General features: G+C 41.8%; 1 protein-coding gene across 9 annotated transcripts in view; it reads right to left on the minus strand.

Annotated features, from left to right (window-relative positions):
* The window catches only part of LOC119742025 (thyroid adenoma-associated protein homolog), a 67473-nt gene that overhangs the window by 23390 nt on the left and 29489 nt on the right, over positions 1–14594 (minus strand). For all 9 annotated transcript variants that reach the window (XM_038218041.1, XM_038218040.1, XM_038218039.1 and 6 more), the window contains 12 exons: positions 14189–14314; positions 13514–13640; positions 11642–11829; positions 10282–10372; positions 8462–8697; positions 7392–7732; positions 6414–6627; positions 4571–5135; positions 3495–3561; positions 2604–2828; positions 1026–1222; positions 141–526 (listed from right to left, as the gene is read on the minus strand). In XM_038218041.1, coding sequence (XP_038073969.1) covers positions 141–526; positions 1026–1222; positions 2604–2828; positions 3495–3561; positions 4571–5135; positions 6414–6627; positions 7392–7732; positions 8462–8697; positions 10282–10372; positions 11642–11829; positions 13514–13640; positions 14189–14314 — 2763 coding nt within the window. The remainder of the gene's footprint in view (positions 1–140; positions 527–1025; positions 1223–2603; positions 2829–3494; positions 3562–4570; positions 5136–6413; positions 6628–7391; positions 7733–8461; positions 8698–10281; positions 10373–11641; positions 11830–13513; positions 13641–14188; positions 14315–14594) is intronic.

Genomic DNA, 14594 nt, shown 5'->3' on the forward strand with positions numbered 1-14594 from the left:
GACCCCGGAAAATTGTGTATTCTAGACGCTCTGTGGTGCGATCTGAGGCAATTTCTGACCACTTTGAGCAATTTTTTTGAGCAAAAGATCATCATTTAAACACCATTTTTGGAAGATGACCTGAAATAAATAATGATCACCTTGAGATTGAGCCAGCAGCAGGCCAGAATCAGCTGATGCTCCTCAGACAGTGCCAGCATCTCCTCTCCTCCGCCTCCCCCTCCTTCCCCTGACTCCTCCCCTTCCCCAACCCGGTAGGCCGCTAGGTCAGCTATCAGCTTCTCGATGGCCTCTCCCATCTGGCCAAATGAGGGCGCCATCATCGTCGTCGAAGCCCGATTCTCCTCCGTGACGGGGCTCGCCGTGTCTCGGCCGGACAATATGAGGAGGATGAAGCCAGTGATGTCTTGAACTGTGGCCAGGAGTTTCTGCATCAGGGTGGACCAGTTGGTAGGGTCTGATGCAAAGATGCACTCCAGCGTGGATGGATGGTCAGTCACGCACCTTCGGATGGCACGTATCAAACCTTGGGGGAAAAGACAGACTGGTATCAAGTGGTATACAAATGGTATGTCGACAAGTCTTGAACTGATTGAAATTATGTTTTCGATATATTAACCAGTTCACGTCGTATGACGGGTATACACGCGAAGGTTTTGCAGTTTTCGGAACGGATGACGGATAAACACACCAAGAGCGATGCCGGAAATATGCTCGCAGCGAGCAAGGCTTCAAATATCTGTCTGTGACCTGCTTGCAGCGAGCGAGGCCGGAAATATCAGGGTGTGCTACCCGCAGATGACGGCCTGAACCCGTCTGGCATCGAGGTTTGTGAAAAACAATCCTGCGCCTGGGTCCGGTCAACGTCAAAATAATCCCGGCCAAAAAAGCTAAATGATTTAAGGTTTAGGGTCAAATCAAAACAAATTTGACCTGTGCTTTATAAAACTGAGAAAAAGAGGGCGCTTCGAGTGTTTGTTTTTTTGGAACAGCCAATAGTGCTGCAAAAACGGACACAGCTTTACCGTGCATGGGTGTAACCGCTGCAGCCTGCAGCAGGTTTTTCTTGCAGCACTTCAACTGGTACGCCAGGCTCGTTAACAAACTCTCCACAAAATGGACCGGTCCATTCTCAGCAGAGGGGCCGTTGGATTTGACCGGCGAGCCGGGAGGGGTGCTGAGGTCACTGTCAAGTTTCTTGAGGCACTTGACCACTGAGTGTCTGTTGGAAAATGAATGTAAAAAGCTAAAATCCAAAAAGCTTTGAATTTCATTGATTATGACCTCCAAGCTTATTTACCTACCAAGGGAGTCAGGTTGGACAAGTGGTACTTTCCTCGCCTTCCACTGATGTGACCTCGGTTCAAATCCTTTCTGGGCCAATATGTGGATTGGGTTTTCAGTTCCTACTTGATTCTGTGGGTTTTCCTCCCACATCTAAAACTGTAATTTCTTCACATTGTCTTCTCTTTACTGGGAAACCAGTGGATTCCACTGAATGGGCTACCCAGTTAAAATAAGAATTAAATAAATAACACAACATTTTATTGACAATACATTTTTACTTCAAGACACTCAAAAATATGTGCATTCAATATGCACTTTTGCCTTCTCTGTTCGATCCCAATGTGTACAGCGTCTGATAAATAATAATTTTGTTTACAACTTGAGGTTACACAAAAATGCTTTTTAAGGTACAAAACACATTGCCCGATAACAGCAGGCTTAACCTATCCCCCTAGGGGCTATTTCGGCTAGAAACCCTGCTGAATGCAGCAACATGCAACGCTTGTCAAAATTACAAGTCTGCTCATTGTAGCAAGATCCATCGGGTAAAAAATCTCAAGGCCAAAGTGCCTCCGAGTCTGTGGTCACCAACTACAGCAGGATGCAACTGTGGCACCAGTCAATGGGACTAGCTCTCATTTGATTCAGAATTGGCCATTTATGCACTTGTGCTTAAGGCTAAATCCAGCAAGGTCCCACAGAATTTTACACCTGATGCACTGTGTTACGTCTGACAGGGTTAGGGTTAATGTCTATGAATACAATGGAGCGCTGCTATACCGAACACCCCTATACGGAACATTCGGCTATACCGAACATCATCCTTGGCTCCCAGTTTTAATACCACTGTTGTTGAAAAAAGTCAACTGATTAACAATAAATTCACCGGTTGTATTAAACGCTATTTCGGCCACTTGGCAATTTGGGATGTGAGAAATGCCAGTTCACTATTTGTCAAAAGAGGGTACCGGTTGGCTGGTTCGAATCTGATTCACATGTAGCAGCGGGTACCGCAATTAAACAACTCATAAGATGGAATTTGCGTTGAGGTGATGGAAAACAATATAAAGTTTTTGCCCTCCACCAACATATAAACACTGTATACCATCTTATGAGGTTGTGGGTTCGAGTCCCACCCGAGCAATTTGTCCAACTTTCACTCGGGAGGTAACACACTGAGTATACAGTGTTTGTACGTCGGTGAAGGGCAAAACCTAATATTGATTTACATCACCCCGACGCAAATTCCATCTTATGAATTGTTTAAAGTAAAATGCTTTAGCTATGAAGAAAAATAAAAGATTCAAGCCACGTACTTGTAGAATATCCGCTTGGTGAGCAGTGCCCCTGCCTCGCTCTCCTGCACCTTGGGGCTAGACACCAGCTGCAAGGCCAGGCACATGACTTGGGAGGAGGAGGTTTGTGGGTAGGCAGGGGAGGAGGGTAGAGCAGCTGGGTAGTAGGTGGAGAGGAGATGGTATGACGATGACCTCAGGTCGTTGGAGCCATCTTGGATGCATTCTAGGAGTAGAGATGCATTCCTGTGAAAGAAAGTGGCGACATACATTTCAGACTGGTGTTTCAGAGGCAGGCTGAACTACATTATATTAAAGATTACATTTGAAGCTTAAAGGGCCCATTAATTATAATTGTTTTTAATACGATCCTTGAAAATACACCTTTGTGTCCCATTTAACTTTATTTTAAATTTTCCTTTTGCTATTTTCAAGTGTAATTTGCTTCCTTTTTTTGTTTTTATGCTAAAGCAAATTTCAATATTCATGAGAAAAAGTGTGAAGTATTATTAGGCTGTAATCTCAGTGTTACAGCTATTTTAGCACCAAAAGTTCCCGGAATTTCGGATATTTTGCTGTTGTAAATTTTCTATCTTTTTTTGCTATTCGTTGTTGCTTCGGAACAGGTCATTAAAATAACGAGAAAACTTTCTCACAAATGTTTTCAATGAGCAAATCTTTTGGTTCACAATTTGAACAGAAGAGTGTGTTCCTAAAATGATGTCACAGCAACAACGCCCTCAGTTGTCAGAAAAAGCATGGGACATTTTAATGTTTATAGAAGTGCACTTTAAAAAAAAAAAACTAACCAAAAAGGGATGTCAAATAGTTTTCATACATTTTAGTTGAATGAAAGATGTTCCCAAGTAAAAAAAACTCCTATCGCAAGTAAAAAAAAACAGGTATACATACCTTGCAGAGAGCAAGTTGCATTTTCCATGGGCTAAAGCCCATGCCATCAAATTCTCTGAAGAAGTATCTGAGGGGGTAATCAGAAGAAATTTCTGTTGAAACAAATTGTAAAACGCAGCCAGATCAAAGGTAAGAGCCACATTACCAAGCCAGTGTTTGGAGTCTGTACAGGGTGAACCAAAAAAGGCAACCCTGAAACGTTTGGCTTTTTTTTTCAAAAATGTGATCTGTGAATGTTTATGTTTTGGATATCAGATTAATGCTGAGAGCTTTTTCGTTGAAAAAAACACGTTATGAAAACAGCACATTTGGGTTGCTGAGAAAATGCCAATTATATAAAAGAAGTGATTTTTCGTCCGTTCCAATGGCATTACCATGTTTAAGGGATTTACACTGTACTGTACCTATTTGTGCATGAAATGCATGTAGCGCATTGTGTCCTAATCCTTACAAACAACACGGCACATAATATGACAAGAGTACAAATTAATTTGATGGAAATACCTTTACTTTTCCACTAAACAGGTATCACATCCTTTTTAGTCCTAATGTAAACCTTTTCAGCATTATAAATATGTCATAATGTTAAAGAAATTGCACAAATGAAAGACAATTGACCTATCGCCGTTTGCGAGTTGGCCACGCCCCTTAGACAACCATATGGAATTTTGTACGTTAAGTTTTGTTTGTCTCAGATTTTGCGCATTCCGCATTTTGTATATCATGTAATTGGACAACATTTCACAAGCTGCGTTGACGCATTTCTACCGTGATTCTACTGCGATAGGTCAATTGCACAGTGGGCTTACGGTAACATGTTTGAAGCACTTTTGGAACGAACTAAAAAACACTTCTTTTACATAATTGGCATTTTCTCAGCAACCCAATGTGCTGTTTTCATGATTTTTTCAGTATTTGAAAGAAAAAACTCTCAGCTCTAATCCGATACCCAAAACTTAAAACTTCCCATATCGCTTTTTTGAAAAAAGGCAAATGTTTCAGGGTTGCAGTTGTTTGGATCACCCTGCAGTGTTTGGTGTCTGTAGTAGATCAAAACAAAGTATCAACTTGTGTACCTTTGGACTTCTGCTGCTTATCACCCAGCAAAGCTTCAAATACAACTCCTAGAATATCATGGGCTGTCCGCTTCCGTTGGTAGCATGCTCCGGGGAACAGAGACACAAAACAGACTTCAGCTAACCAATCCAGGCAGTCCAGTGCTTGGAGGAGTCTTTCCTTAAGAGCTGACACCTGCTCTTTCTCAATTTCAGAGAGTCCTTTCTTGACACCTGCAGCATTTCTTTTCGGTTTTTCTACACTGTCTACTTTTGTGTCATCCTTCTCCTGATGGAGATTTCTTATCTCCGTTTTTGCCCTGAGTTTTTTGAGATGTTTCACCAGCACTAGACCGCCGTCGCACGTCCTAGCGACGAACGCGCCCGTGTTGTGTCGCAGCTGGTTGCGGAAGGCTGCCGAGTCCGAGTTCAGGAAGTGAGGTAGGGTTTCGCGGAACAAGCGCATCTCCGCATCCGAGGGAAGCTCTGATTTCTTTGGGGAGCAGCAGAGACAAGCAAAGGCGTCTGCTTGGATTTCATCCTCTGTGTGCCAGAGTCCAGCTGAGATGGTGTTGTGATATGTGTCCTGAGGTGGGATAAGAAAGAAGTGTTATTCCTGACTCTGGCTTCAATAAGATGACAGGTAAACCCATTTGCTTCTGAACATTACTCTTTTCTCTTACTGGGCAAAAAATATGACCAAAACCTTTGGCAATAAAAAAATGCTTCAAACTATGAGGCCAACTGATTTTCACATTTCAGGAAGGCCTAAACAGTTAAAAAGTCATGCAGGCTAGCTAGTGCTGTGGCCTCATGGTTAAGGGCATTGGATTTGTGGTCTGCAGGTAAAGCTGCAGGTTGTGGGTTTGAGTCCAGCCTCGGGTCATGGTGTGTGTGCCCTTGGGCAAGGCACTTTGTCACTCATTGCTTCTCTCCACCCAGGAGTAAAATGGGTACCTGTGAGGGCAGAGACGGTTACTGTGGTTGATTAACCTGCTTTGCGCCGAAATGGCAGCATCGAGAGCTGTATACTCCCCAGGGAGCTGAGATGGTATTTGGAATGTTTCATGGGCCCAATGAGCAGGGGCAATAAGGATGTAGGGCATTGAGCACGAGTCCTGGCGGATACGTGAGCTTTATAAAAAAAAAGAATACCCACTATGTGTTAATTCAGGGGTGTGAGTGACCATCGATAAAAATAGCTGAAAACAGCTGAAAAAATGTGTAAAAAAAAAACTGAACTTTGGAAATCTCCTATCTTTTGTACACAGCAAGTGAGGGAAAAAAGCTGAAATCCAAAACAAAAAAAGCTGAAATCAGCTTTAAAGCTGAAATTTCACACACTTGTGTTATTAAAGTTATCAGTAACTTCTGTTAGTATCTGTTACATGTTCAACTGGTATTTGCACACAAAAAAGAGTTGAAATTGCAAAAATCCAATCACAAGTCAATTCACAAGTCAGGTCACACGAAACAGGGGATGAACAAGGACACAAAAATATCTTCGTTACTTCCTCAGGGAAGTCAGGTTGAAAAAGTGATTCTTTCACTGCCTTCCACCTCTATGGCCCGGGTTCGATTCCTTTCCCTGGTCCACACGAGGATTAGGTTTTCAGTCTCTACCCGATCCCGCGGGTTTCCCCAGAATTTTTTTCTTGGGTTTTCCTCCCACCTCAAACACTGTAATTCCTTCACTGTCTTCTCTCTACAAGTTTCTTCAGGCTTGTGAGCTACAGTGCCTAGAGCGCTTCTGAGGAATCTTGGTTTCATAAAATAAACAAAATAATTTTGACTTGACACTGGATGTCTTGTGGTGACTTGCGGTTGACTCGCTCGCAACTTTCGGGGTGGTTAACAAACTTACAAACCAATCAGCATCCAGCAGGCTGTTGATCCTTGCGTATTTGAGAAGGACGATGCGCGCATGTAGTTGTCTGACGTCAGCTTCATCAACTTGTTTTTCCAAAGGCTGGTCTGTTGATGCTTTGACCAACTCTCTCATGAGGAAGTGAAAGCAACCGGGGAAGCTCTTCAAGGCAGCAGGAAGCCAGTACTTGGCAGTGTGGTATCTCACCAAGCTAGGATAAAGCAACACCGAATGGGAAAGTCTTCAGCAGATGTCATAAAATGCCCTCAAATTGTGCACTACCATTACAAAAAAATCTTGTCATTATTTTGATTTGCTGTGGGATTTTGTTTCATTGCTGCCTTGCCTAGCCATGCCAATACTGATCCAGTTTTGATCCCCATTGACAAAATCCTTTGTTTTAACTTGAAATGTTTGATTTGTTCTATGTTCAATTGTCTTTCCCATGTTCTTATAATTTTTTTTAACATATATGTATTTTAACATATATGTATAGTAATACTTCTCGAAACGTTACCAATAAAACAACACAGCGATACGCAATGTTCTCGTAATAGTGTCTTCCACCTTTTCTAATGTATAGTACTTATATACATGTATTTTTGCAAAGACATTTTTGTTAAATATGTGCCCATACCCGACATCATTTGTATTAACTGCTTATTTGGTATTTTATTGTGTCATTCACTTTTGGACAAATTTCAGGCAACCTTTTTCATAAGAAGGTTCATTTCAGTAGTCTGTCTTATAAATTGTTGGGAAATTTCTGCTTGTCGTTAGTTGTATTATTTAAAAATTGTGGAAAAAGAGCTAGAAAATATTTTAGCGTCACAGTGTCTGGAGACCCCTCTTCTTTCCAAGATACTTTCTGACCAGACAGTTGTACCAATTTTCGATGCTGCAGAACCACAACACACATGAAAATTTTGAGGCCAAGAGCTGCCATATATGACAATCATATGTTCAGCTTCTTACCTATCATCGCTGCATATCCCTTCCAGCATTACATCTTTCCACAGGCTTCCCCATCTCTCTGCCAACATCTCCTTATCATCTCCTAGTCTCTGTCCTCCAGTCTCCCTCCTCTTTGTGACAACCTCCTCCTTTAGCCTCCGTACCAGCGCATTGTGCAGCTCCGTGGCTGCCGCGGCAAGATAGTTAGTCCCCAGACAGCGCAGGAGTTCCTTGGGGAGGTTCGGCCGAGTTTGCAGGAGATGGAGGGCGCTGATGCGGGGTACTATACTAGTCAGGAGGTGGTACCGGCCCTTGACGTGCCACGCTGTGTTCAGGAGACTGCTGGTGATGGAGTCTAGCAGCTGTGTTATGCAAGCAAGAGATCAAGGCCACTTAATGAAAACTTGAAAAGTCTAGAATCTATAAACTCATCGGACTTTTGTTTAACTCTTATTTCCATAGCCTGCAACAATACAGAATAGTTCTACTATCCTGGATGAGATGCCAGTCCATTGCAAGTTACTCCTAAGCTAATGAGCACTCATATATATGGTGTTGTTGAATAACGAACGGGTGTAAAGTGGCTTGCCCAAGGACAGCACATTTGGCCAGTGGCATGATTCGAACCCCTGATCGCTGAATGCAAGCCACAACCTTTAAACAAAACACCCTATCTCTTTAGTCAAGTCAGAACAATTAATAACAAGTAACACGGCAGATAGCCTGATGTAAAATTACTTATTTAGGACGGAAAACCTTTTTGTGCTTCAGCAGATTAGTTTTTGCAAGCAGCTCTTCAAACAACTGGCTGCTGTCAGCTCCCAAATAACTAGCCCTTCCTTTGGCCCGTCTCAATGCATATCCGGGACGAGTTTCTGAAAAGTTGCGGGTAGAATCGTTCACTTTGTTCCAGAACAATTTTCATCAACAACTGCTTGACTCACCAATACTGATAACTTCATTGCATTCAGAATCCTACAACTTTCGATACTCCCAACACAATGTCCGCAACTTGTCTGACACTCGTCCGAGACGGGCCCGTACTAGGTTTAGGACACTATCATCAGACATGTTTTGTTCTGAGAACATACCTGAGAGTTCTCACTGTCTCTCCCCTTGTTCTCCTGATGGTGTAGGTCCAGTAAGTTGGTCAAGGCTGACCGGATCATTTCAGCCACTCCATCCACTGGACTCTGCCACTCCTGCCACACTAGCTGCAAGACAGCCCGAGTATGGGCCGTGTCCGGGCCAAAAAGCCGAGGATGGCTCGACTCTCTGAGGAGGGTCGGAAGGAGGGGCTTCAGGGCTTGAAGGTAAAGTTTCAAAGCTGTGGAGAAAAAAATAATGTCCAGGTGAAAATTAACATAAAGTTGTCTGAGCAAATGCAAATGATGCTGTGGGTCTGTAAGATGGAAGAGAATTTTCATTTGGTTCACTTTCAAACATATTAGTTTGCAGACTGAGCCTTTTATAAGTCAAATTGCTTGAATGTAATTGCAACTGTTGGGAATGTATCCCAATGCCAATTCTCTTTCAGCAAACAAGAGGCATTCATGTACAGAGATGCACTGTGTACCCAGCATGCTTCCACCTAGATGATGAAAGCCCTTCTGGATTGGGCATGCATATAGGCTGGTATCCCACATTCATAAATACCAGAGACATTTTACCAATTCCTACTGGTTGACAGCCGGTCGCATGGGTGGTTTTCAATCGCTGAGTAAAACACCACTGAGTTCTGCGCCACATTGCGCATTACCTGCCGTGCACACTTTAACTTCCATACACATGCAAGGAGATTTTTAGCGCTACATGCGCGGGGCACATGCCATAGATATGGCCAGAGTGGTGTTTCACAAAACATGAAGTAAAACTGTTGAAGAAAATCATTTAAAATTTGTGAATTGTTGATTGACTTTTTTGAACAAAAGGTATTTATGATTGAGAAGAAATATGTTCTTGGCTGGTTTTCAACAAGTACGTTTCAAACCGACTGGGGGCCTGGATGCGGATAATGGGCCGAGCTGACGGCGATGGTTATCATCTTTGTCGAGGCCCCTAGCTGGTTTTACAAGTACCCATTTAAAGGGAAAATACAACATTTGCAAACATCAACAAATAAAACTACCAAATCATTTTGAAATACCTTGCTGGACTGTTAGTGAACGACAGTGTAAAGCATCCTGTAAAATCATGGCACCTGGTATACTGTCATTTTCAAGAACAGTGGTATTTTTGTATCAATTTCCAACGCTGATCGGCCGATCAGCGTTGGAAAAAACTGGCTTTTTTTTTCAAATACTGGCCCCAGTTGACCATCGCACTTGCTTGCAATCGATTACACACCTATGAACGGGTACAAGCCAGCTAGACTGGTTCCCTGACCTTACAATTCCCCAATATATGTAAACTGCTCTGTTTCTTCTTAAATGGAGTCAGGGAACCACACTACAGGAAAATGATTGTTTTTCTTGGTTTTTATAGCATTTTCGAACCCAAAACCTCAAAAAAGTCAGTGTAACTATATTTGCTATATATTTCCAACCCCCCAATTCCATCCATTTCTGAAAATTACAGCAAAAGCAAATGATGTACATTCCCTTTAAAACCGGCCAAGCACATATTTATTCCCTTATTAATCACCTGTTGGTCCTCAATTCAATGGATCTGCTACTTATTCATATTGTTTAGCAGGAATCAGCTGAGAACCATTTGCAAGAAATGAACATTGCATGACAGCCAATAAGTCCTGTACTTAGCAGCACCACTGAATTGGATCAACTCCCTGAAGGACATCAACTTGGCCATCTTTTTTTTCTCCCAAGTTGGCCATGTTACTGAATCAACATCCCAAGCGATGACACACTCCCTATGATGAATCAAATGTAATGAACTGAAGAATGTTTCATACCTTCGCTTGCATGATATTTCAACTCCCCATCCGCCGCCTTGCATAAATCACACACCACAGGAAAGAGTACCTCGGTGCAAAGGAGATGGTGCTGAAAGAAGAGAACACAACGCAAAATAATCATTACTTTCAGATGATTCAAGCTATATGATAATCAAGCATGCAACTGGGAATTTAGAAAAAAACGAGGAAACTCCAAACCACACAAGTAGGCCATCAGCCTGGGGGTTTGGCCAGTATCAAATCAGGGCATAAATGATTATAGTGGGCATGCGCAAGGTATACCGCCCCTAGAGTGGTAACAAGCATTTTGATGGACATTTTGAAAAAAAGGGTGATAACACCCAAAAAGCTGCCACCGCTGCAATGCTATCACATATTTTCCAACTCTGGAGGTGTATACCTTGCCAAAAATCGCAATGACGATTATTCCCCTCATTTGATACAGGTGGCCAAAATTTCGGACCAAGGCTGATGGCCTAAAGACTTTGTACAGTATATTTCAATTTGTAATGTCATTCATGAGAAGTAAAAAACGAGGCAATCAGCGGATCCGAGGAAAAGTTGCATTTCAATTTGATGGAGTTCTCGTTTTGATGCATTGCTAACTACAACGGTGTATGTTAGAGGAACTAGATGCCAGTGTAAGACTGCACAGCCAAGTTGAGATTTAGCCACTGCCTAGAGGGGAAAATAAACATGACATAAGAAACGCTGTCAAAATTGACAACCTGCAGAAATTCACAGGAAGTTGAATGCCTTGTAATTGTAGGTCTAGGGGTGTGCATCAGAACCGGGTATCTGAGTAACTTGCCGCTGAAGTCAGGAACCAACTCCAGATTATGGAATCAGGTACCCATATGCAACTGACGACAATGAAAAAAAAGGTTTTCAATCACATTTGTGGGGAATTTTCAAGATGAAAACCAGGCTACATGGAAAAACCAAAACACATTTCACGTTTATGTGCATTTTAATGCCGGACATTGTGAAAACATTGTGTATTTTAGCTTGTGAGAGTTGCAGTTTACACCGTAAAGCTATAAAGCCCTTCAGATACCACCAATCTTCACACTGCCACTTTTTGTTAAGGACTTAAAGTTCCTGACAACTGAGGAAATGTACCAGGTTGGGGTTCTTTGTCGTCTTCAGTTTTGAAAAGACCTTTTTTTTTAACGGGTACCTGGATACTAATACACACCACTCATGCAAAGATGGTATGGGTTTGTGCACATTTCAAATTACTACTGTGATCTACACGCTACGTGCAAACAAGCTGCGTATGCAATGTAGGCTGAACAGCGCCCCAAGTAGGCTGAACAGCGCCCCCTACAGTTTCCACTTCAGTGCAGTAACAAACCTCTTGATTGGCCGACACATCTTCCAACAGTATCGCCTTGTTGCAGCACGTTAGAACGCCTCTAGTAACGGCAAGCTGAGGGAACATCATGGAAGAAGGTGGGAGTGGCTTCAAGGGTGGGAGGGGCTCCATAGGTGTGGCACTCAGCACAAACTGTCCAATCTGTAAGGTCTGGGGGCCTCTGTCACCTTGAGAAATCAGGCAAGAGATTTAGATGAGCACGACAAGATCACCATAAATAAGTCTGCGGGACGTTTCAGGCATTTTAACAGTTTTTACTTTGAAAAAGGCAGGACAAGTTTCTTAAATTTTGTAAGGCGTTCTGACAAAATTGAGACACAATTGGGCAGATTTCGAAATGAGGGTTTGCGGGTAATAGGAAAGAGAACATAAAAAAAAAATTTATTCCACGATTTTTGAACTATTTCTTTAAAACATATGAAGTAAACACATCAAGATCAATCCATCTAAAAATAAAAAAAAATTAAAAATACAAAAAAAAATTTAAAAATCATTATTTCCCCATTTTTCTCCACTACGGCCTGTGCCCAGTTCTGTCTCATTTTGACAAAACGCCTCACACAGATTCTTATTTTTAATTTGATTAACCTCAAAAAAGAAAAAAATATGGGACAAAATAGGAAAACAAAACAAAGGTTCATTATGCTCATAACTTGACTAAACAGAACAAAAACAAAACAATCAAGGTGTAACCTATGACAAAACACCAACAATTATCAGGCCAAAAACAAAATACTTCTACTTCCAGTTTATACCGACCTATTCTTTTTTACAGCCCCAGCCTTAAACATTTTATTGGTTAAAAGTAAAAAAAAAATACAAAAAAAAAAATTATGTTGTCTTTTCCGTCTGAATGAAACACCTCTCAACAACCTTTTTACGCTTGTATTTATTTGTTTGCCTGCTTACATTTGCTATTTTTGAGAAGAAATCCCTGTTGTTTTTACAAGTTCCCTTTGCGATTACAAGTTCCCTTTATGATTCGCTATCGCGGTGATGAAAACATGTGCGTAATACTCAATGCAGCAATGCCACACTGGTTCCCGCCGCATCGCACACAAAAAGGGCCAAAGAAAGCATGATGGAAATGTGGCATCCAGTCTAAGAAAAAATGCCGGGCAACGTAGCATAAAACTGCAGAGTGCGCTGCAGTTGCAGGTCGGACTTGAATTCACAATAATGCCAAGTAAACATGGAGAAAGCAGATTTCTTCATGTTAATTCACAGAACATCTCTCTTCTTGTCTGTGTATGTATTGTCCGTGTTCATGAAATTATTTCGAGGTTGTACCGCTCATACTGGAAGCGATACAGCAAGCTTGTTTCCTGTCGCAACACGAGGTTCATCGCCCGCCACACAAGGCATCACACAGTGAATCACAGAGTTGGCACGTCATAACTAGTGTTATGCATATTTTTTTTTTTGCCACAGTATCCAATTAAAAATCACCCACTACACAAATCATTTGCTGTATTACTTTACAATTCGCCTCTATTCTGACACCAATTCAGTTAAAAACATCCAACAAAAACACACAGCTAAAGTGGAGATTCCATGTCTCTTGCCAAAAATATCAATGTCTTTTTAACTCATTACATGGACCTCCTGTAGCACCACAAATGCCCTGCCTGTTTCCTGTTATGTTGCCCAGAATCGTCCCAGTACTAAACAGACTTTATGTGTGGCAGCCATCTTAGGGTGCAATGTCTTTGTTTTGCTGGGATATGCACGAGCGAATGTGTGCATTCATTGTTACTGAATTAAAATAACAAAAGATGCCCTCTTAGATGGCCACTACGCATAAGGTCCATAAAACAGAAGACAAGTGTCAATGGTTGATTAAACTCTTACTTTGTTGTCTTGAATATCTGTCCAGTAGGTTAGCTACAGCCACTGCAGCTTGTCTTGGGTCAGGGGCCGAGTTCAACATCATGGCTAGGGAACTACCAGCCATCAGACCACAGTCTTTGGAAAACCGCTGAAAAATGGACAATACAATGACCAGTGAAACATAATCCATTCTAGTAAAAGTTTTGACTTTTGACTTGCCCTCTCTCAACAGAACCCTGACAATGGACTGTTCAGGATTTTGATATATGCCCCACCCACTTTGTATTTGTGTGTATTCTTCACAGTGCTTGGGACTATGTTTGACCAAACAACCGTGGTCACAAAACCCAAAAGTCATGATCTAATTTGCCCGTGCGCACTGTTTAATAATTGGTAGTTTCTCACAAAAATGCACGACAAATTGATAGTCATACGAAACTTAATAAAGGACTATTTTTGTTGTCCCCTAACATGGCGCAGCCCCTAACTTTGATTTTTCGCCTTTACACCAGTTTGTACCCAATTACCAGATGCCATCGTTTTTTATTATTTATAAACATTATTTGTTCCAATATTTAACTGAATGAATTTGAAGCTTGTCAAGATCGAGGATTGAGAACACTGCGGAAAGTCAGGGTAAACATTGAAGTGCACCACGTTAGGGGTCTCCACTATATACACATATTTTAATGTTACCTGATCCTCCAACAGAGTGAGTAGACCTGAAATAATCAGATACAGGTCCTCATGACAACCGTTACTTGGTTCCCATAGTAACGGTTGAAGATCATCCTGGCCATGCTGGCACATTTGCAGAAACACCTTCACAAACAAACATAAAGTAATGAAAATCACACAGTGACCAAAAATGCTGCCTATGAAGTTTGACATCTATTAGTAAAAAAAGCTCTTTCATCTTTCTTACTTTTGATATTGATGTAAATTCCATTACATGACTAGTCCGAGTATCACCCGTTATCCACGGAGCCAAGTCTCCTGTATAACGTCTGATATGTCAAAGCATGCAGATTTATGCGATCTCGCTCCTCAGCCAATCGGAGTCGACTGTACTAAATCATGACGTCATTTCAGTCCCAAATCA

Source organism: Patiria miniata, unplaced genomic scaffold (genome assembly GCF_015706575.1).
Source record: "Patiria miniata isolate m_02_andy unplaced genomic scaffold, ASM1570657v1 HiC_scaffold_5, whole genome shotgun sequence".
Classification (NCBI taxonomy): Eukaryota; Metazoa; Echinodermata; class Asteroidea; order Valvatida; family Asterinidae; genus Patiria; species Patiria miniata.